At 34.7% G+C, this 25329-nt stretch overlaps 1 protein-coding gene across 6 annotated transcripts in view; it reads left to right on the top strand.

Moving 5' to 3' along the window:
• The window catches only part of LOC115229953 (septin-7), a 169757-nt gene that overhangs the window by 49321 nt on the left and 95107 nt on the right, over positions 1-25329 (top strand). For 2 of the 6 annotated variants that reach the window (XM_036499416.1, XM_036499417.1), the window contains exon 1: positions 20881-20886. The exons of the other annotated variants lie outside the window; for them this stretch is intronic. In XM_036499416.1, coding sequence (XP_036355309.1) covers positions 20881-20886 — 6 coding nt within the window. Of the gene's footprint in view, positions 1-20880; positions 20887-25329 lie in introns of those variants that run through there. 6 annotated transcript variants of the gene reach the window in all.

Below are 25329 nucleotides of genomic sequence, written 5' to 3' on the forward strand. Positions count from 1 at the left end.
TGTAAGAATATTTGATTCTAATATTTGTTACAAGTTGTGTGGATTATGAATTACAGGTTTGGGAGAATGTCTCTTCAAATTCCACCTTACAGGCTTGATAAAATAAGAATAATTCACTGCAATTGACTGCACATCTCTCAGAATTTCTAGCTTTGTACCATTGTTAAACCTCATAAATTTATGGTGAATGAATTTTAACACAGATACAAGGCCACATTTTCTAGGAAGGCTATAACCAGTTATAATTAGGAGAATTATATTTCATCAACCTTTGAATGATTATCTGCTTAGTCAACCTGACAAAATTTCAACTTGGGAATGTAAAGTGATGTAGCTAAATTCATTCAGGCTGCTCTGTCTCAATGCAAGAATGGATCCATTTTAAATTACTTAAGGTATTCTGAAGAGATAGATAGAGCATTTCACAGACCTTTCTCATATTCCACCCACGATAGTTAAGAAAGTCAGATCTGCTGCTCTTTGTTATTGAAGAAATGGATAATAATCCTAACATAGAGAAATCGTAATTACCATTGAACTGATCAACTCAGGTAAAGACCTTGAAGCTCATGGTATATCAGCTGAAGTTACCAAGCATGGTGGGGATGTAGTAACTGTTCTTGAGATCATGCTAATTGCCAATATCTGGAATGATTCACTAATTCTACAGGATAATTTCATAGCACATGGGAAAAAGTGCCATGTTAAATCAGTGACTTCCATACTATTTCCTTACTAGTAAATGTAAGATATTCACTAGACTTTTATTGAATCATCTATTGACATATATATATATACTCCATCATTGTCCCAGAATCTCAAAGTAATCAATCCAAAGATGTACAGATGTCTCTCCAGCCCATCTTATTCACAGCTAGTCTTAAGTGTCCTCTCAGAATACATGGATATATGACAATAAATTAGTGACAAGAGATGGTATAAGATTGTTGACATCTGATAAGATAAAGTAGTTATGTGTAGATGTATGTCTCTCTTGTTTGTCCATTCTTTCTGAAAATGATCAAGATAGGTTCCTATGATTAATTTGTTGATGGCAGGTAGCCTATCCAAGACATATATGTATGTGTGTGTATATATATGTATGTGTGTGTATATATATGTAAGTATATGTATATATATGCATGTATGTGTATATATATGTGTATGTATACATCATGTGTGCATGCACACTTACACATTGTTCAAATTGTCATTAAGCTCTACATAAAAAAATGCAAAAGTCAAAATTTGGAAACACTTTGGGCAATTTGTCAAGTAGTAGTTTAGTTCTATCAGATTATAGTTCTAACATGCTAATGCAATAAAGCTAAATGTTGTTTGTTCATGTATATCTCCTCCACCTTAAATGCCATTTCATGTCAGAAGACAAAGCAGTCCTTCATATATCCTTCAGCTAAGTGTATCAAATGAAGTGGTTGATCTAATAACTGGTAACTGTGAAAGAAATGCTTACTAGATGTGTTGATAGTATATTTAACATTAAAAAAAATATTAAATCAGTTTTATTTACTTCAAATATTTATACTACTAATAGCCCACCAATTATAGAAAATAATGAAAATGGCAGTGACAATAGTGTTGCCAGTGATTAATATTTTATTGAAGATTGAGTAATGATGATATTCAAAAAGATACGGAAAGAGATGTTATAACCAGGTGCATTGTTTACAGTGGCTCAGTTGCTAAAGAATTCAATGGACTGTCCTTCAAAATACATTTGCTGTAGTCCATGACATTTAATCTAAAGGTGATGATCTAGTTTGGTGACAGATTTGGGAAAAAAGCTTTCTCTCAAGTTGTTAAGCATGAGATGCATACTTGCAAGGATGCACTTGAAAGAAAGATTTATGTTGTTATATGCTGAAATATGTCTTTGGAAAGAATTGATCAGTATGAATTTGTAATTGCTTTTAATTCTCACCAGTATTTAACTTTATTAAAAGATCCTTGGTAACTCTTGTGAATTTTGAGCCAGTTTAGGTGCAAAAACACCAGGTCATGGTCATGCATATGATTAAAAATAAATTGATCCCTTCATAAGCTATAGTAACTGTTCAACACTGGTTTTAATGATAAATTCATTTGACTGGTCCTTGATTGAACACTAAGTAACTTCTTCAACCTGACTTGTATCCAAAAATGAAATTATCAAGAATTGGCCAAACAGCTACAATCAGCATTAAATTAACTAATATTTCGTTGCCAAACCCACCTTACTGACTCTGGTGCCAGTGGCACGTAAAAAGCACCAACCAATCATGACTGATGCCAGTACCCCCTGACTGGCTCCTGTGCTGGTGGCACACAAAAAGCACCATCTATACGTGATCATTGCCAGGTCCGCCTTAAGGGTTCCTGTGCCGGTGGCACGTAAAAAGCACCCACTACACTCTTGAAGTTGTTGGTGTTAGGAAGGGCATCCAGCTGTAGAAACTCTGCCAGACTAGATTGGAGCCTGGTGCAGCTGCTGGCTCTCCAGACAGCAGTCAAACCATCCAACCTATGCCAGCATGGAAAACGAACGTTAATCAATGATGATAATGAAATATATATATATATATATATATAGTGTATTTAAGCCAGTCCAGAGGAATAGCTGAAACCATATCTACCTTCATTTGCAACCTTTTTTGTTAGTGCCAAAAGATGGGGCAAGCCTTTTCAGAACTGGTATTTTAAAAATACCCTCCTTCTTCCAGCTCTAAATATTCCAGTAAATTTTTTTTTTTAACCAGTGAAAGCTATTTATATGGGAAGTCTGTCTATGTGCCTTTTCCACATTTAAGCAAGTTTGATAAACAATAAGTAACACCATGTCGAAAAGAGATGCATATGCTGGATAACAGTGTTCATAAGTCAGGGATTGAGAATTCCATTTTTACATTCTGGAAAAATGTTTAATGTCTCATACCAAACACTTATATATATATATATATATACAGAGAGAGGGAGAGAGAGAACTACTAAAATATTGATGATTTATGCGCGAGACGTGTAGTAGTGGCAGCAGTGATGGTAAAGAATAATGCTTGCTTATTCAATAAGGCATTTGTAAGTACTAATTTGGTGGGCCAAATTATTGAAAGGCACTATAGTATATTTGGTAATGTGGTTGGTTGTCTGGCATACTGCAGATATCTCCCATTGGCAGTTCTGTTTAGTATATGCATGGACAGATAAAGACAAATCAGTTATAAGCATGTCTCAATTCTTATTGGAATTGTCATTAGCAACTGCGTACTTTCTTTACTTGCCCGCAAATACACTGCCCATAAGCCCAATGTTACTTAATACATAAAGTACACATATTAAAAGACTATACCTATATGTATATGGTATTTTAATGTGTGTTTCATATATGCATTATACATAGTCGTTAAAAAAATAACAGTAAAAATACTTTGTTTATTGTGTCTGTCAAGAAATGATTCATAGTTTCTTTCACTGCTCAGCTGTTGTTAAATTAGGAATACTGTAGTTGGAGATATATTACTTATGCAATTCTCTCTTGATAGGGCAAAAAGATACAGTGAGTTACTTGTTGGCACGTTGATGAATAAAAACCAGTAGATTTTGCAACAGTGTAAAATTTAATAGGAAAATATAATCATTGTTATTTATGTGTGTACAATCATATTTAATACATTCATATATATTTATATGTAGTAAGATTTTTTTTGGCTGTGGAAATAGTCTTGGGAGAAAATTCTCCTCATTAACAAAATATTGAAAACACATCACTGGGCTGAGAAAGATGTCATCAGATTTGCAGGGCTATGAAAGACTGATTTAGTATTTGCAGCTGATGAAACATAATGATGCATCCTACAATCCAATAATGTATTTTCACACATTGAAGAGAATTTTTTCCTGGAGACTATTTCCACAGCCAGAAGTCCTTTCTACATCCTATATTTCATTCAGCACTGCTTCATCTGTCTCTGCAAGCTGGCAGAATCATTAGCACACCAGACAAAATTCTTTGTGCCATTTCTTTCAGCTTTATCTTCTAAGTTCAAATTCCTGACTTTGTCTTTCATTGTTTCAGGGTCAATAAAATAGATCTTTGGGGTCAATGTGAGCAGCTACCCTCCACTCCCAATCTAAAAATTTCAGGAATTGTGACTAAAGTAGAAAGGATTATTATTTATTAAGAATAGACAGTTTGTGTGGGTGAAAGAATTTTTGGATGGAGGAGGGAGAAACTTGGGTTAGAGTGATGGAATGTATAGATTAAGCCAAAGCAGAACAGCTATTGAGTTTCTTAGATAAATAGAGTTCATTGTTGTTTAGGTTCCTTTGGTAGTGACCAGAATCACTCATGCATGAAGTTAGGTTAAGGCTTTGAGAATTTGAAGCAGATGCCTTATATGAACAGTGGTAAATACACACCCTCCCAGACATATTCACACCAAGATAATAAATGTTCACACCCTAAAGTCCAAGCACTTATCTCTATACATACAATATTACATCCAGCTATATATACAGATATTCTGATACAGACACAAATAAATCAACTCATTCCACTATAGAAAATAGGAATAAAATTATGCTAACTATAAATACACACATGTTGTTGGGTAACAATTCAGAAAAGAAGTACTCAATAGAAATGTAGCATGCAGTTATCAAAGCTGGTTCAGTGACCTGTTACTCTAGACTGGCTTAAATAAACTACACATATAAAAATGTACACTCACATTTGCAAACATCACAATAAGTGCATGCAAGCAAACACACACACTCTCTCTCACTCTCTCTCTCTCACACACACACACATTCTCTCTCTCTCACACACACACTCTCTCTCTCTCTCACACACACACACACACTCTCTCTCTCTCTCTCTCTCTCTCTCTCTCTCACACACACACACACACACACACACACTCTCTCTCTCTCTCTCTCTCTCTCACACTCACACACACACACACACACACACACAAACTTCATAAATCATTACTTTGAGTTTTCATGTTGCTGATCATTGGATGGAAGTAAAACATAACATTGAAAAAAAATATTAAAATTCATAAAAATAATGAAAAATTATTTAAAAAAGGTAATGTTTCACTACAACATAAATCATTATTAATGCACTGCCAACTCCACAGATTAGCTGATTAGATGTATGAGAAAGAAAGAGAGTTGATATAGAAGGAAACAGCCTATATATATATATATACCGTGATATATTTTACCTAATTTGAACAAAATGAAGACACATATCAGAATATGCCTTTGATAAAATCAGTGATTCTCAATCATATTTTTACCTGTGGACCCCTCTGATTAATATTTTACTTGGGTGGATCCTCATAGCCATTTGATATTTACAAAAATCCTATAAGAATTTAACATGTGGACCTAGTTGAACCACTGGATAAAGTGAACACACAGATACTCACTTTTGTGCAAAGTAAAACCATAAACCACAGAAAAGATCAAACACAGACAAATGCATAATAGTTTAGATCTCATTCAAGTATTAAAATGTCTACCATTGCTCAGCAAAAGTGTTTTAACTAAAATAGTTTAAAAGTATAAAAATAATAGTGATCATGAACAATAGTATGTAAGAAGGTATAAAAGGCTGTTATTAATGATAGGTAAATCACTTATAATGGCTCATTATCAAAATCAAAACTAGTTGTGAAGCATGATGATCAACAGCCAAACAGTTCAAATTCCAACATTGATGGATTCATACCAGCCTTGTCTCTTTCAGTGCAAAAAACAAAAAAAAACTCATCACACTTACAAGCAGCATGCAATTCATGTGCTTGTAACCACTCTTAATACTAGACCTCATTACCACTGAGAATCTCTCCTGATGAACTCACATTCTGAACAGGAAATAAAAAAATTGAATCTCAAGAACTGGCTCTTTTCTTGAAAGAAAATATTTTCAATCCTCAACAATTATTGATCTTCTACAAAGTTTCTCAATAGCATATTGTTCTCACATCTGGCATAGTGCTACAACTTCATACAGGTGGACTGCAATAGAAAAGCCAGCTAACATTGATCACAGGCCTCTGGCCTGCAGACCTGCTCTCTTCTCCTTTGCCTTTTCTAATACTACTACACTTACCTCAGCTCTCTGGAGCTGGCTGGCCTTGTGTCCAACCCTCCAGGTTCTACACTTACTGCTATGTTTTTTCTTATCTCTCTAGAATATCAGCCTTGTGAAGAAATTTTCTCACTACACATATCTTTCCTGCAATCACTAACCAATATGGCCTGTCCCATCTCTCTAGAACATAAGCCATGCAGAAATCTCTCCCTGAATATATATTTCCCATTCAAACTGTTCCAACTTGGAACAGTTTAAGTAGGATACTAACAGCATCAGTCTCACTGATCTGAGAAGTCCTGCTAAAGTTGTGGGCATGATCTCACTTTCTCTAGATTTAGGTTTAAGAGAAAAAAAAAAGCATAATAATAGATATGATCTTTTGTTTTATAATAAATCTCAATACAACTATTTATTTCATTGTACCTGGGCAAGTAGGGAAGGTAGCAAATTGGAATTAAAAAATATGGGACATAACTAATTATTGTTTTCTGATATTGGTCACACATTCTGTGGGAGGATACAGACAATTAAATTGACCCTCCTTTCATTGCAGAATCTTGAAAAGCAAGGCTTACTCCCAACTTGTCAAACATTAAACCTTTATCATTTAAACCAGCCATATTTGGCCCAAATATTCTACCTACTTTATGTTTCAACCAATCAGATCCAGCCTCTCACACCTACTCTTCAATATCATTCTAAATAATCAATCACATTATCAAAATCTCCAAGCTATGGGATAATGCATGATTAATTCAAAGCAATATGAATATATAAGCAATACATTTGACAGAGTAATCTGAATGTTAAAAGGTTAAAGAAAAGAAAGCAATGTCGGTGACCCTACAAAATCCCCAGGAACCTCTTCCCTCAGACCAAACCAATGAAAAGGTCTCCCCCTCTACAGAAAAAAAATACCCTTCCACTACAATATTAGAACACATATTAATGCCTTTAATATTAGAACACAGAATAATATTATAAATATTAAAAAAATGAAATCTCATCTTGAATTCACAGGATATAAAGAATGACTTGAAATGCATTTTTTTAATAATAACTCAGACTTATCATTTCTTGTTACCTTCATTGCGTAACAACTTAGAGAAATAGACATTATTCTTCACTTTTTATTTTTTGAGGTGTAAAAAATTTCTTTGCTCAACTACGACGTGGCCACTGATACTGTTGTGACGAGATTGCAGTTGCGCTATGAAAATGTTGACATCAAGAAATCAATTAAAAGTGAATTTGACAAGTTTTTGTGTGATTTTAAATATCTAAAAGAATTCTTCTGCGATGTAATAGCTTGTTTTTAACACCCAGTCTCAACCCTCACATCAAATCACTTGCTATTTGTGCAACTCCAAAAGTAGCATCATGTAAAACATTCATTGACATTTCAAAGTTATTTCATGTATCAAAATACCAGAAAATTTGTCCTTGGCATCAAGATAATTGTTAAAATTATTAACTTTTCGTATTTTTTAATGGTTTCAAAAGAACGCAGTGAGGTTTTTTTTGCTTTCGAAGCTAATTTGGACCAGGGGAAACAACTCTTTAGTAACATTGTTGCTCTTATGAAGATTATTATTTTTAATATTAAATGAACGCGATGTGGGAGTGAGCAATTATAGTATTAAATTTCGTTGAGCTGTAATCAGATATCAGATGCTATACACAATTGTTGATACTAACATTAATTTGTCTGTTAAGGATAGACACTTAGAAAGAGTTTGTGTTTTGACGTGCCGTATCCTAACTATCAACCTGCTTAAAGAGAAAGAAAATGTTCAGCCCTATAAAGGGAGTTTATTCGGATTAAAATTAATTGAAAAATCTCTGAATAACAAAACTGAAAGAAAACATAAAATTACCTTTACTGTCATTTACCTTTACTGTAGCACCGCCTTGAGGAATTTTAGTCAAACTAATCGACCCCCGTACTTATTTTCTTTCTAAGTTTGATATTTATTTTATCGGTTTCTTTTGCCGAACCGCTAAGTTACGGGGGTCGTAAACACACCAACATCGGTTTCAAGCGGGGGGGGGGCGAAAACACACACACGATAGGCGTCTTTCAGTTTCCGACAACCACACCCGCTTACAGGGCTTTGCTCAGCCCAAGGTAGAAGACACTTGCCCAAGATGCCACATAGTGGGACTGAACGTGGAACCATGTGGTTGGGAAGCAACCTTCTTACCACTTAGTGGCGCCTACTCCTTACTACTAAAGTTCTGAAAACTATTTTGGAAATGTACATTCTTTGAACAACTTTTTTGTTTCAAGATACACATCTTGTGTTTTCTAAGTGATTTAGTTTTTAAATATAATTGGCAAATTTCATTAAAACTACTTTTAGCTAAGCTACTATTTTTGTAGCTAAGCTACTGTTTTTGTTTTAGGAAAATCATTGTTGATATATAAAAGTTTTCTTATTTTCTTATCAGAGCCCCAGCCCCCCCCCTTTTTTTTTTTACATACCCATAAGCTTTTTTATCTACTAATAAATTGCCTACAATCCACTTTGATAGTGTAATGCATGTTTTTCACATCCCATATGGTATCTAAAGCAACTATTTTAATTAATTTCAGTTACCTTGTATATGTATGCAACAAACACGAGAGTAGATCTCAAGTTGCAAGAGTAAAAAGAAAGAGATCATTAACCTCAATATATATAACTAAATAAATACAGTATCTTACTAATTGCTATATTGACATTATAAAGGCAAATGTAAACACATATTAATAGATATACATACATCCATTAATGGTTTTCAGCAGTGAGACAACTCTGGAAGAAACACTGTTTGTAAAATTAGTTGTATGGGCTCATTACAAAACTAAAAACAAATAGTCTATATATAGTTGTACAAATATGGTTGCGTGTGTAATATGTAATACAGGGAGTTGGAGAACTTGAATTATTTCAGATTATCCAAGCAATTAGTAGACGCTTTGTCTCGGAGTGTTTAATACTAAAAACAACAAGCAGAGGAGTCACCCCCATTAAGATCAGTTAAGCAAAGTTTTTGAACAATGTAGACCAAAGGGTGAAGAGAGGCGCCTTTTGATGTTGGAAGTTGTTCTGAAGTTAGCTGCTTGTTTTAGCATTACTGCATTTAAAAAGTAGAAGAATGAAAGAAAGTAATTATATTGCTAAACAAACTTATTACTTTCTAAAATAAAATTATTCATAAAAAGAAAATGTTAAAAATTATAACCCTGGACTTTTGAAATAACATCCTTACTGTAATTTAAATTGAATTAAAAAATGTTTTTTTTAGATTTCTGTTTGAAATACAAAAGTGATTGCTTTTAAGCAAGTGATTTCAAATGCAGACATAGAAATACAAATAGATGTTTCTAAAATTCACAATTAGTTGTAAAGAGAAATAGATGACACAGTGCACCAAGGTTTGATGATTTTTAAATTTCATTCTGTTATAATTTGAGCAACACTGGCAGTCTATTTTTCATGTGTACAAATGTAACATTCATAGCAGGAAGAGCATCAAACAATGCATTAATACCATGTATTCATCCAACCCATACTAGCATAGAAAAACCGTGTAAACAACATATATATATATATATATATGAGAAAAGGTTGAGTTCTATTTCATCCTTTACTTTGTGGGGTTGAAAAGGTCGATTTTTAATAAAGATTCTTCATATTTCATTAGTAGCTTACTGTTGTAAGAATTTTGCGAATATGAAAATGCTACAAGTATTAGGTGTGTTATGAGAATTTCTAGAACAAATATCCTATAGAAACTCAACAAACTGTTAAAGATGGAGAAGAGATGTTAAAAGTTTGAAAAGAATTTAATCCATGCAAACAATCATTTCAAACAGCAATATTAACATGTAAATAACATGGTAGAAAAATTAGAAATTAATTTAATTATAATTAAATTAATTACATATTACTGTTCTCCTCATTGCAAAAAAAGAATACATCAAAAAAATATTATTATTGTTACAGAAGACTTGATAGAGTGAGTGTCACATAGCATATTCGGATATACGTATTATACTCGGAATTCTTGACTATACTCATTGCAAACCCTCACCTTACTGACAGCATCCCTGTACAGGGCTTGTACAGCTCTTCCCAGCCACTCATCTATCCCTAGTTTCTGCATTGACCACCAGATAAGGGATCAGGGGGACCCTGTCAAAGGCTTTCTCCAAGTCAACAAAAGCCAAGAACAGAGGTTTATCTTTGGCCAGGTATTTCTCCTGCAGTTGCCTTACCAGAAATATAGCATCAGTAGTGCTTTTCCCTGGCACGAACCCAAACTGCATCTCATCTAAACTGACTGGCACAAAACCAAACTGCATCTCATCTAGGCTAACTCTCTCCCTAATTAGTTGGGCTATGACCCTCTCTGTAACTTTCATCACCTGATCCAATAATTTGATATGCCTGTAGTTCTATCTAAAACATCACCTTTCCCCTTGTAGCAGTTGACTGTGGTGCTGCTACACCAGTCATTTTGTACAACTCCTTCATGAACTATCTGATTTCCGATGCAGGTGACAAGACCATAACCCACACCACCCAATATTTTAAGCATCCCAGCAGTGAATCCTAATGGGCCAGGTGCTTTCTCTGTCTTCATATCCTTAATTGCTTTATGTACCTGGGTAATGTCAATTTGGATAGCTGGTCCCTCATTTGGGTCAACTTTTGGCAGACTCTCCTCCCATTCATTCTCCACATTCAGCAGTCTTTCATAATGGATTCTCCAAGCCTCTTTCTTTGCAGAATCTTTAAACGCAAAGGTACCATCATCCATGCGGACACATTTCTCTCCTATGACATCACGGTTTTCTCTCACACACTGTCTTGCAATCTGAAATACTTCAGTTCTTTGGTCATCACATTGTTGAACATTGTCAAACTTCTTTTCTGCTACTCCCTTGACTGTATATACCTGTCTCTTTGCTTCCCTTTTGGCTATCTGATACATTCTACTGCTACCCCTACTCTTCCAGGCATTCCAAATCTGTTTCTTTGTTCTAATGGCCCTGTCTACAGTATTGTTCTATTACCATGTCACCCTAGGTCTGGAAGGGACTTTGCACCAGCTACAAATTTGGTAGATAGAGCTACAAGCATATCCCTAAATCTCTGACCATGTGAAGGATTCCTAAGCTTCCAAGTCCTTCTTTTCCAGATTGGTGTGCTTTTTGGCATCCTTCAAGCCTCGAGTAAAAGTTACACTCTTCACTAGGGTGGGTCTTTGTATTTAAGAGCAACCATGCATCCCGCTGTCTTGTGAGAATGAAATCGATCTGGCAAGCAGAGTCACCTGATTGATAGGTTATCAGGAGACTAGCTGGCTTCCACACACACATATATATATACTTACACTTATATTGGCATATTATTCCCTCTTTCAGTTTGCTTGGCAGCCTGCCATTTGCAAGAAAGCTCTGGAAGAGAATCTGTAGAATTTTCTCTAGGGCATGCTTACACAATTTGAGGAGCATTGCTGGGAAACCATCAGGACCAGCAGCTGAGTTTGTGTCCACCTCATCTATCGCTAGTAGTATTTTTTTTTTTCGCTGATATTGATGCAATCCATCGTAACTGCCTCACTGGTTATAGGTGAGGCAGCAAAGATATCCAGTGGTTCGTTCACTTGTCTGTGTTCTAACGGGGTGGTAAAGATACTTTTGAACTGGTCATATTCTAGTTTTTATGCCAATGTCTGGTGTGGAGAGGCATTTCAGCCAGTCCTGTCTGAGGATCTCTTTTTGGATTGATTTCCAGTCTGCTTTGTGGAAGTTCAGATTGGAGAGATTTTTCCTTTAGTCTGTAAGTCTCTGGCTACTTTTGACCATACATAGACATAGATATATATGTATATGTATATGTATACATATACACATATGTATACATATCTCTTATTATAAAAGGCAGATTTTATCTGCCTCCCTTTGTCACTTATAGAAATCTACAATATAGGATTTCTTCAATTACAATTTACCTAGCATTTTTAAGAGTAGAATGCATCGGGTTTTGCCAGGTTCACTTTTTAAAATTTCAACCCCAATTAAGCAAAATTTACAGAAAACTCACATTCTGGTGTATGAGTCAAATGCTTCTCTTAGTGTGGTTTACACCACACGCAAACGCACACACACAGTGTGCAACGAATAAAATGAAAGTAATTCACTTTCTGTAGTGAGTGACTCTTTCACTCTGCCTCCCACTTCCTCTTTACACACATAGACACGCAAATATATAAATAAAATTGTCAGCTAACGTGCGTGTGTGTGTGAGTGTGTGTGTGTGTGCATGTTTGTGAGGGTGCGTGTGTGTGTGTGTGCGTGAGTGTGTGACAGGAAAGTTTTTTAGGACGAATATAAGACCTATATCCAAGTAGCAGAAAGATCGCCCGAAAGTGTATATAGATATTTAAATGTATTTATATATTCATCTATACACAGATGTATGTATAATGTGTGTGTATATATTTCCATAGAGGTAACCTTTCACTCCATACAAAGTTTTTTAGGACGAATATAAGACCTATATCCAAGTAGCAGAAAGATCGCCCGAAAGTGTATATAGATATTTAAATGTATTTATATATTCATCTATACACAGATGTATGTATAATGTGTGTGTATATATTTCCATAGAGGTAACCTTTCACTCCATACAAAGTTTTTTAGGACGAATATAAGACCTATATCCAAGTAGCAGAAAGATCGCCCAAAAGTGTATATAGATATTTAAATGTATTTATATATTCATCTATACACAGATGTATGTATAATGTGTGTGTATATATTTCCATAGAGGTAACCTTTCACTCCATACAAAGTTTTTTAGGACGAATATAAGACCTATATCCAAGTAGCAGAAAGATCGCCCAAAAGTGTATATAGATATTTAAATGTATTTATATATTCATCTATACACAGATGTATGTATAATGTGTGTGTATATATTTCCATAGAGGTAACCTTTCACTCCATACAAAGTTTTTTAGGACGAATATAAGACCTATATCCAAGTAGCAGAAAGATCGCCCAAAAGTGTATATAGATATTTAAATGTATTTATATATTCATCTATACACAGATGTATGTATAATGTGTGTGTATATATTTCCATAGCGGTAACCTTTCACTCCGCACAAAGTTTTTTAGGATGAAAATAAGATCTAAAGTTATCTCTAAGTAGCACAAAGATCGCCCAAAAGTGTATATAGATATTTAAATGTATTTATATATTCATCTATACACACATGTATGTATAATGTGTGTGTATATATTTCCATAGGGGTAACCATTCAATCCATACAAAGTTTTTTAGGACGAAAATATTTATATATAAAAGAAAGGTTGTGTGTCTGTCTACTCCAATTTAGATTCCTAACTACTCCCACATTTTGCGATGCAGTTTAACCAAAACCGGGTATCTTATAGTCGTGATTCATATCGAGCCCTCTGGGTATTAGCGCGCGTCTACGATGAGTCTATGATTTTACAAATAATTTACCATCATTTTTTTCCATTTTAATGCATATTTTTTTAATAAAGGGAAGTAACTCTGAAACTTCACACCAATATGCGTGCTCATATGCGACGTAATATCACATCAGCAGCATTTCCTCACACCCTCCTTGCACTTGGCGAAGGCAAAATACCAGGGGATGAAAATGGTAATATTGCCATCGATTCCATTTGTACCATTGTTAAGACGCCTTCTGATCTCAGAGATGCAGTGTTCCCAGATCTACAAGCTAATTATCAGAATATGGATTGGATTGGCAAAAAGGCTATACTGGCCCCGAGGAATAAAACTGTTCACCATATTAATGATGAAATGCTAAAACTCATTCCTGGGTAAGTCTATGTATATCAGTCTATCGATACAACTCCTGACCCAGAGGACGTCATCAACTATCCAATAGAGGTACTCAATTCCTTTGAGCATCCCGGACTACCACCACACTTTCTCAAACTTAAAGTTGGTGCCCCTATAATGCTCATCAGAAATTTGGTTCCCCCAAAACAATGCAATGGCACACGTTTGATCGTTAAGTCCTTATCTCCCACTGCAAACTTATATCAATATTTGCCTGAATAATCATCATAATTCAGTGCAATCATTAACAGTACTTTCAAGCAATTCAGCCCCGAGCAACGCCGGGCAATTCTGCTAGTATATATATATATGCATATATATATATATACATACACACACACACACACACATATATGTACAAGGACATCCTGAGAATCTTTGGTAGATTTCACTCAGTTTTGACTCAGGGCATGTGTAAAATAATAGCACCACCTGGGTGAAGTCTTTTAAGTCAGTTATGTCTTCAAACACCATAGTTAACTCAAGTAGGAAGTTGTTGTTAGTCAAAGTATAGTCAGCTGTTGATGGTTGGGCTAGTATTTTTTAAAAAATTTTCCTTATATCATTTGAAGGTTAGGGTTATATTCTGATGCCGGAGACAGCTTTACATATCCACATTTGGGCCTATTGACAATTTTGTTGCTGCTAAATTTTCATTTGTTGCTCTGCTTGCTTATTTGATATCCTCTTATAACTGTTGCTTCTTCTTCTATTCACTGCACCGCATCACCCATCACACCCTTACTAGTGACCCTTCCTACAATGATTCATCACACACCCCTTCTTTCTCTTACCAGCAAATATTGTTGCTGTCATTAGTGTTTCTTTTTCATCACAATGCCTGATTAACAAGATATTGCATTGAATTTATCGATGTTGATGCATTTACCCTCTTCTTCTGTCCAACATCTCTCCCTCACCTTCAGGTTACTCTTTAACTGATAGTCATCACTCTCTTTCCATTACCATCTCAGCTACCCATCACCTGTGCCACTTAGCATTACCATTCCCTTCCATATTGCTCCCAGTTGTCACTATTCCTCACTCAAGCACTCTTTTACTTCATACATGTAGTTAACATTAGTTGTGTCCCCCATTACCCTATGTCATGACTGTCTCTCTCCCATTACAATTTACCTTTGATACTTTGTCACTTCCAAAACACTGTCTCACCTATTTCTCTCTCTTTCACACCATTACCTCACTTGCTGACTCCCTTTCATACGTTTTTTTTTTCACCCTTGCACCTAAGTTCATCTACAATCACCCTCTATTCTACTCATCATATTGGTTATGTTAACCTGAACAAACAAAGGCAATGGAGAGCAGTGAAAATCCCCTTCTGTTTTGCAGATACAGAGTATCTTCACTCATACTGATGCCATGATAAAATATACCAAGTACACTCAGTAAATCAGTTGATGTTAGGAAATGGCTCCCCACACCTAAGGAGAGCAATAACTTTGAATAAGAATTGACTCAAATCATCATGCCCTATGAAAACCATGCTAGCATAGAAAGTACAAGTAAAATGATAATGGATAATTATTTTATTTGAATAGTTAATTGCAACTTTCTTCAGAAAAAGAAGGGGTGGGACTTTATACCTTTCTTTTCCAACTTGACAGTTAGTTGTAGTAAGAAGAATGAATGTTCAAACATGAAAATGGTTGTGCTAACTTGAATGAAAAACTGATTGTAGTGGTTTCCTCATTATAATCAATATTTTAGTATTGGAACCTGACTTAAATGCTATTGGAAATGTATGGCAGTTCATTAAGATTTCAAGAACCTTTAAAAGCAAGGAATCTCTGTTGGAAGCAATTATAGCAGATTAGTAGAAATTAAAACCTGCACTGTTGGAAAGCTTGCTGACAATTTCATTAAAATGCATTTTGAAAATAACTACAAGATAATCATGCTAAAAGCATCAAATACTAACTCTGCTGTTAAAAACAATATTTTTTTAAATAATAGAAATAATTGATTTCAGCAAAATGAACTTTTCTTTAAAATCAAGAACTCTGTAGGTGGAGGAGATAGCAGTGGTGACAGTGATGACAGTAAATTCTTTCTACTCTAGGTGCAAGGTCTGAAATTTGGGGGAGGGGTTTGTCAATAACATTGGGCTCAATACTCAGTGGAAACTGCACAATGGTGAGCTACAGATTGAAGATTTTTAATCAGAAGTTTTTCTACTTATACCTATGATTTCTGAAATCAAAATAGGATACATTGTCCCAGATATGGAATCAGCACTTAATAGTAGATATTGTAGGGTCTTGTAGAAATATTACTTGAATTTGAAATAAATGTCTACTTAGAGTGAATTTTTTTTTATTGTGATTTAAAGTATGAACTTCCAGTAGAGATTGCTAGAAATCATAATTCCATGTACATACAGAGCATCGTCCATGTGAAATGCAGTTGACATAAAGTTATCAGATCTTTCTACTGAAAGTTATAGTAAAATCTTTTTACTAGCAGTGAATACCTAATGATGTTATCTGTGGACAAATGCTTGAAAATAAGTTAGCACTATGATATTTAAAGTAAGTTTCTTGCAACATCTACAAGTTGTTTTTCACCAAATAAATCCCCTTTATACTGTTTAGAAATTTGTGTGACGTTTAGTATGATGAACCTATATTTGTAAAGAATTCTTTCAGTGGAGACGTGCAGATTATACGACGGATATGATAATTGTGATGTTTTATAGCAGTAAAATTGTAAACACTACAGGCTGAAGAATATCATATTTAGTATAAATCAAAGTACATAAGTTTTAATCTACCTGATTGTAACCGTAGGTTGTTTCATCATTTTTAAGCAGTTGATGTATCCAATAGTTATAACAATGATGACTGTTTAATGAGCTAATGATTACAGTTACTGAGATAGTTTGGTTTAAGAAAGTAAATAAAAGGCATCCCACTGTAAATTAAGCAATTCAGCAATGATTAAGTTTAATTACATATCCAATCTAGACTAGAAATACACCTTAAAATCTTCACGATGGTGTTTGTTTATAAAGAATTTATACATCTAATTACTAAGAAAGCTTTTGTGGGGTGGGCGTGAGGTGTGTCTTACTGATAATGATAATTTACAATTTTTTTTAAATAGCATGCTTAAATTAATTACTACTTACAGAATTCTATTTTGCCATTGATGTTTAGTATTTAACAAACTTTTTATTTCATTTGATTTTATTTTGTTTTAATTGCTTGTTTTGCTCATGGACAGTATATGTTACCTGTGAATGGGTGTTGTAAAATATAATTTAAATTGTTTTTCTTCAAAGTTCATTTCTTGAAAAATGCAATGTTTCTTCTTGAAAAAATGTAAATGAGAGAAAATATAAAATTATTTTCTGTTTGAAATAAATTCTGTTTTTAAATTCTAACATTTTGTTTTTTTTCGTTTTTCTTTTTCATAATTCAATACCCGTGCCTACTCATGTAGCAGTAAGTAACTATTTTTATTTGTTTTTATTTATTTTTAAACATTTGAAGTGTTGAGCTACAATTCATTCATGTCTTTATCTGATATACATGGTCTAATGATTTTAACTATCAAACAATGTGTGTGTGTGTTCCACTCATAAAGAATTTTTCTGAATGATTGGTTAGTTTTGTAATATTTTTTAACTTGACAAAAGTCCTCTTAGATAAAAAAAAAAAAAAACTTGTAAGAGATGTAAAAATGTAGCAATTGGAAATAAACTTGGTTCTCTGAGAAATTAATAGACTACCAATTGTTTAAAAAAAGATTTTTGTGGGGAAACTTTTATCTTTTATTAAATAGCTGAAAAGGCTAGTTATCTTAAAACTCAGAGTTCTTGATTCTAGAATGTATTATATTACTCCCAACACATTTCAATAAAACCCTTTGGAATTGGTTCTCTGCCTATTTTTTTCTTGCAGCGATCAATTTCCAAATGTTTACATTTCACTCTACATTGATCTCAACAATGTAGAAGAGTTGGCAAAAGTCACATGCAATGCTCTTTTCTGATAGAAAATTGAAGGAAAAAAAACTTTGGTCTTTTGTCAAGAAAAATTGTTAACTTTGGCTACATTCAGTTTAGTTTGGTTTATGTTGGATATAATCATCTTGGCATAGCTTCATCACACACTAAATAATGTTCTACTTCTCTTAATGCCATGCAGTAATTGCTTGGTAGAATTGATTGATCCTAGCTCCTGACAAATTAGGAAACCTATCAATCATTGGTTTTGTCATTGACTTTTTACAAAAATCCAAATCGTGTTTTCACTAAATTTCACTGTGGCTCTATCTGGGATCCTATAAGCTTGTCACTTGCCCAAATGTAATCCCACTCCTTCCTAGACATGTGATGGAAAGCAGGTGTTTTTATTTTTCTACATGATGATGATGTTCATCATCATCATCATCATCCTTTAACATCCATTTTCCATGCTGGCATGGGTTGAACAATTTGACCAGAGTTGGCAAGCCAAAGAGCTGCACCAGCTGATTTGGCTTAGTTTCTGTGACTGGATGCCTTTCCTAGTGCCAACCACTTTACAGTGTGTGCTGTGTGCTTTTAACATGGCACTGGCATGAGCACTTTTAAATGGGACTCAGCAAAAGGCTGATTTTGGCAGAGAACTGTATGTATAAACAGAAAATATATATAAGTATATTAAAGTATTTAGTTCTGAGATTTGTTCACTGTTGGTTATGTGCAATTTGTTTACATGGTTATAAAACTTAATGCTTGGATATGTACTTCATAATCTAGGGTTTGGTTTTAATTAAGTAAAAAATATTGAAACAGTTTCAAAAATAAGGGAAATATAAAAAAAATTGGGAATATTAAAGAAAAGAAATGCATGTGAAATATGGGCAACATGAAAGGTATTAAAATATAAAATTTCTACAATATTTTTAAGTAAATTGAAGTGTTGTTTAAATTGAAACAATAGTTGAATTTCCAGTAAATATACAATCAACAAGTTCAGTTATCTGTAATGGCTATTCTTATAACCATTGTTATTAAACACTGGATCAATATGTGTGTAATTCTTAATGTTGGTACCTATATACTATCATTATTAGAAAATTAGAGCTACAGGTTTGAAATTTCTGAAAATTATTGAAATTTCTTCATTTCAGTATGCAGTCTGAATTTTTAAAATATGTCAAAAACAGTTATGAGGAAGTGTTCTGAAATTTTATTAAATAACAATGGAAACATAGTAGCTGTGTGTTTAGATAACTAATATTAGCCACCATTGGGTAAAAGAGAAAATAAAATAAAAAAAAAAAGCAACATCTTTAGTTGAGAAGCACTCACACACACGTGCACACACACACATATATTTACACAGAAAATAAAGCAATAATAATTTTATGATTAGTCATAGTGGTTGTTGTTTATCCCCAAGTCAGCTCTGATTGTACTGACTTGCAGCTGTAACCCTGTCATTGTAGTCTCCTTAGTTGTATTTGATTTCAGCTTAGCCTTTGGTAGTTTTTTGAAATGTATTTGACTCTAGGTAGGAGTTAAGTGCACATTTTAGATTAGAATTGAGAAAAGCACAATGGCTGTGAGGCTAATATACTGGATTACATGAGCATATTTTGAAATCTTACATTAGTTTATAATTTTTGCCTCTCAACAAAAGCCTCCAGCTTGTTTAACTGACAAAAAAAGTGTTACTATCTTACTACAAAGGGAATCCAGCAATAAAATATTACAACAAAAAAATAATTTATAAGCAAGGAAAGAAAGATGTGAAACATGAAAAAAAGTATTAAAATAAAGCAATTTAATGAAATACTCATAAATGATTCATATAGTCAATTCTCCTAACAAATAGTTGGCAGTTGCCTAACAAGTACTTGTTTCAGTTATTTTTTTTTTGTTCTTTATTGTTTTCCTTGAAAACAATCATTTGATTTTTTTCACCTAATGAATGCATGCAAGTGTTGATTCATAGCATTTGGTAATTATAACCAGAAAATTTCTGTGTTAATGTTTATATGCAAATAAGAAACAGTAACTTAATCTGTTTCTCTCATGATCAATAAATCTGAACTGTTGTGGGTCAAAATGATTTAGTAACTTCCTATCTTAAAACAAAGTTAGATTTAAAGTTTCTAGATTCCTATTTCTTTACTACCCACAAGGGGCTAAACACAGAGGGGACAAACAAGGACAGACAAACAGATTAAGTCGATTACATCGACCCCCAGTGCTTAACTGGTACTTAATTAATCGACCCCGAAAGGATGAAAGGCAAAGTCGACCTCAGCGGAATTTGAACTCAGAACGTAACGGCAGACGAAAATAAGGCTACGCATTTCGCCCGGCGTGCTAACGATTCTGCCAGCTCGCAGAAGTTTCTAGTTTCGCTTAAAGTTTCTAGATTCTGCTACCTAATTGTTCGATGGGAACAATAGGATAGTCAATATAAGCATCAAGTGTCAGAGGTTAATTAGTTATTGAATGTGAGTTCAATCCCTGGATCAGGTATGTTACTTTATTTGAAACATAACAAACTAGTAGTAGAATAATTAATAAGGAGAACATCCTGATTCCTCCCATCCATGCTTTTATAGTGCAAAGTGTCATGTATGTCCTCTACATCAAGAAACCTGTTCTAGCTCATTTCAGTTTTTAATGCCTCATTACCTAGTATAAATCTGTCTCTACTGTAACCCTACCCAGTTAAGGGAGTATCTTGGACCTGCAAGCTACATGACATCCTCAAAGCACCCAATACACTCTGTAAGGTGGTAGCTGTTAGGAAGGGCATCCACAGCTGTAGAAGCTATACAAAAGCAGACATTGGAGAATGACGCAGTCCTCCAGCATGTTAAATCCTGTCACCTATATCAGCTTGGAAAATGGATGTTAAAAGTTGATCTCACCCCCCCCCCCACACACACACACATTGGGCTTCTTTCCAGTTTTCACCTCCAAATTCTTTCAAAACTTTGGTTGATCTGAAGCTATATTAGAAGACACTTGTCTAGTGCCACATAGTGGAACTTACCCCAAAACCAGATATATATATATATAATATATATATATATATATATATTCAACAATATAAGGAATGGCCCTGATAGGCCATTCGACTCACTAGAAAGAGCAGCCAGACTCAAACCGCTAAATAGTTGTAATTCTGAAATTGGAAGAGAAATAAAAACATTTACCCTTACTATGCATAGTCCAGAGATGAAAAGGGTAAATGTTTTTATTTCTCTTCCAATTTCAGAATTACAACTATTTAGCGGTTTGAGTCTGGCTGCTCTTTCTAGTGAGTCGAATGGCCTATCAGGGCCATTCCTTATATTGTTGAATGTATATTATATAGTCTTCGACTATCTTTTCTTTCTCACTAGACTGCTGGTAGCGGAGAATTTTTTCTAGAATTTTTTTGCTACCCTTATATTTATTAATTATATATATATATATATATTTTTTTTTTTTTTTCCGCTGAGGTCGACTTTGCCTTTCATCCTTTCGGGGTCGATAAATTAAGTACCAGTTACGCACTGGGGTCGATGTAATCGACTTAATCTGTTTGTCTGTCCTTGTTTGTCCCCTCTATGTTCAGCCCCTTGTGGGCAATTAAAAAAAAAAAAAAAATTATATTAATTATATATATATATACATATATATATATATATATATATAAGCTCAGGCATGGTCGTGTGGTGAAGAAGTTTGCTTCACAATCATGCGGATTTGATACTTTGGGTAAGTATCTTCTATCACATCCCTCAGCCAGCCAAAGCAATCTGAGTGAATTTGAAAAGAGATGGATAAAGAAGCTTGTCATACACACAAAACATCCTAGTCATCATTTAACATCTGCTCTCCATACTGGCATAGCTTGATGGTTTGATAGAATTGGTTTGTACAACTGGCCACCCTTCCTAATGCTAACCACTTTACATAGTGTACTAGGTGCTTTTTTGTGACACTAGCACTAGTGAAGTCACATTATAGGGTGACCTCACTAGTACAGGGCCTAAATATGCCCCTGTAATTGAAGGAGAATAAGAGAGGGGAAAACTGTAATGATTTTAGGTTAGGTATTGAGAGAGGATACAGAATGATGAGAGAAAGAGATCTATAGTTGTGAGAGGTTGGTAGTGGAGAGTATGAAACATTATGGGGAAGGGAGTAAGGGAGTATTGAAAGAACATTGAGAAAGAAAAGGATTAATATAAGTGAGAATGAGAGGGAAAGGGTGATGTGTGGGTTGTGTGAGGAGGGAGTCCAAAGCTATATTGCATTATAAGGGCAAATATAGGCAGAAAGTGTGAGGAAAAGAGAACATGAGAGAAAAAGAGTAATGAGGAACCAGAAAAAGTCATTAATAGAAAGGGAGGTGTTTGGATTGTGATGTGTAAGTGAGAGCATTGAGGTGGCACAGAAACTGCAGGGAGAGAACAGTGAGAGAAAAAGAGACAGAAGAGGAGTGATGGGCCAGTGAGTATTACAGGTGGTGAAATGAAAGATATGAAAGGGTGATGATTGAAGTGAGGGGTGGGGGGAGATGGGCGGATTGGAGAAAGTAAGTAGAGGTAGAGTGATGAGGATGAACCAGTTGAGTCTTTCACACATAGACCTAGTACAGGATGGAGGTGGGATAGAGTGATTGAGGATGACATTCAAGGTAGGGCTGGGGCACTTAATAATTTATGAGTTTTATAGATGGTATGGTGATAAGAGATGAAGGGATATGGGTGATAGAGCAAAGAGCTGATTGAAGTAAGTGGGAGAAACAAATGAAAGAAGGAAGGTGATCCAGATACTTAAGAGGTAGAGGTCAAAGTTGCTGAGGGTGGCAGCAAATATAGGCTTGGCAGGATACATATACACAAATATACACACTGGAGATCTCAGCCTGTATTACTACTATTATTCAATACACATTTCATCAGGGGTAACCATGTCTTCTGCAGCACCACATATCGTCAATCAATACATTCCTTTGTCATTTCCTCTGCGAGATACAGTATTTTACAGGTCAGCCTTCACCAATTTGTCCAGTGTCTTTCTTGATTTCTCTCTTCTATGGGTTGCACTAACTTAGAATGCAAGGCACTTGTGTATATATACACATATACAATATAATGCAAGATATTGTGTGTGTGAGTGTGTGTGTATCTTTTATCATTTACTTGTTTTAGTCATTAGACTGCAGCCATGCTGGGGCACTGCCATGAAGAATTTTTAGTTGAATGAATCAACCCAAGTATTTAATTTTTCTTTTAAGTCTGGTACTTATTCTATCAGTCTCTTTTGCTGATCTGCTAAGTGACAGGGATGGAAACACACACTACAGGCTTCTTTCAGTTTCCGTCTTCCAAATCCACTCTCAAAGTTTTGGTTGGTCCAAGGCTATAATAGAAGACACTTGCCCAATGTGTCACACAGTAAAACTGAACCCAGAACCATATGGTTAGGAGCAAACTTCTTACCACACAGCCATGCCTGCACCTATAGATATGTTTAGGATTTTCTTATAAATGTTTTCAATTTCCTACATGCAGCTACATAAGTGCATTATAAGTTTACTTCACACCTACATGGTTACAGGTTCAATCCTACTGCATAACACCATATGTATCTTAAATCCTTAAACCTGTGTATGTTTGTTTCCTATTATAACTCCGAGTCTACTAATGCCATGTTAGGGAATTTGGTAAACAGAAACTGTAAGAGGTCCATCGTGTGTGTCCATGCATGCATGGATGTGTGTCAATATACATTCCACGTTTGTCACCATTTGAGCAAAGTGGTGTATGCTAATCTTGATATTCCTTGTTGACATGCACACATCATCATCATCATTTTACATCTGCTTCTTGCATGCTAACATAGGCTGGACAGGTTATCATGGTCCTTATTAATTCTTGTTTGGAGTTACTTTTCTGTCATTTATACATGCTAGCATTACAAATCATACTTTCATATATTTCATAATCAAGGCTCATCTCTTATTATCATGCAGTATTGCATATTTTACATAAGCATCACGTAAACTACCCTCCACGCTGAGAGAAACTTTTGTTGCCAGCACAGGTAACCATAAAATATCACACTTGTAAGCAAGCATCATGAAATCTGCTCTTAATTCTAAAAGAAACCTTTTGTTGTCAGCAGAGCAAATAGTTCCATATGCCATTCCTAACTCTGAAAAGTATGCTTTCAAAACACCCATCTCCACTACTAATCAGGTCACCGAGTTAACAAAAGCTATCAACTTAGCAGGAGCCTTCTGAGCATATGAAGGGGTCTATTTCATGTTTACTGTTACTGCTAACTAATCTTGCACATCTGCCACATAGAATACCATTTCTGTCAGCCTGCATGTGATCCCACATAATATACACACTCAATCACATATACACACACTTAAGGGGCTTCTACCAAATTTCACTTGCAAGGCAATAGTGGAAAACACTTGCCCAGGTTTCGCAATGAGATCAAAAACCCAACACCACATAACTACACAGCAACCTTATTAATCACACAGCTATTCCTGCACCTATACTAGCCACAGTCCCCAAATGAATTCAGCATACGAGAGGGTGATTAATCCCAATTTGTCCAATAATATACTAAAATTTTCATATCGATTTTACTTGGTATTTGAAATTCATTCAGTCACACAGTATATTCACATATGAAATAGCTACTTTTGTCTGATTATTACCATTCTGTTGCAAAGAGCCAACTAATTTTCCATCTCACACCTTTACTGTTCTAATTCTGTGTGAACTTGTTGCACACAGTTTGACAAACCATCTTGAAAATCCAGCCTTTGATTTTTGTGGAGTTTTATTGTAAATACATGTTTTGTGGTGAAGTAATATGAACCTATTCATTTGAAAACAACCCTTGAGAACATCTCTTCATCCATTGTTTATCAGTTCTATAAAAATCTATTTATAACCTACTGGATCTCACACATGCATTTCAACAAGTATTCTAGCTATTCAATCAATGAAATTACCAACTCATTGATTTGCTGTTTAACCAGTTGAGTATTCCACAGGCATTTATCTTTAATGTAATTTTTAGAAATTTGCATGTGTGTGAGGCAGTCATGGTCAGCTCTTTGAATTTAAGGTACAATCTGTCAAATAGACTTCCACACAGTGACCATAGACTCACTTTTCACTTAAAAGGCTTGGATCAACCTAAGGCTTTGATACAAAAGGCACTTGCACATAAAATCATGCAGTAGGTTTGAACATTAGGTCCTAATGATTATGAAGTGAATGTCTTAACAGCTACAGGCTATTCCTGCATATTAATTCAGGCTTGCTAAG

Source organism: Octopus sinensis, unplaced genomic scaffold, assembly GCF_006345805.1.
Source record: "Octopus sinensis unplaced genomic scaffold, ASM634580v1 Contig13942, whole genome shotgun sequence".
Classification (NCBI taxonomy): domain Eukaryota; kingdom Metazoa; phylum Mollusca; class Cephalopoda; order Octopoda; family Octopodidae; genus Octopus; species Octopus sinensis.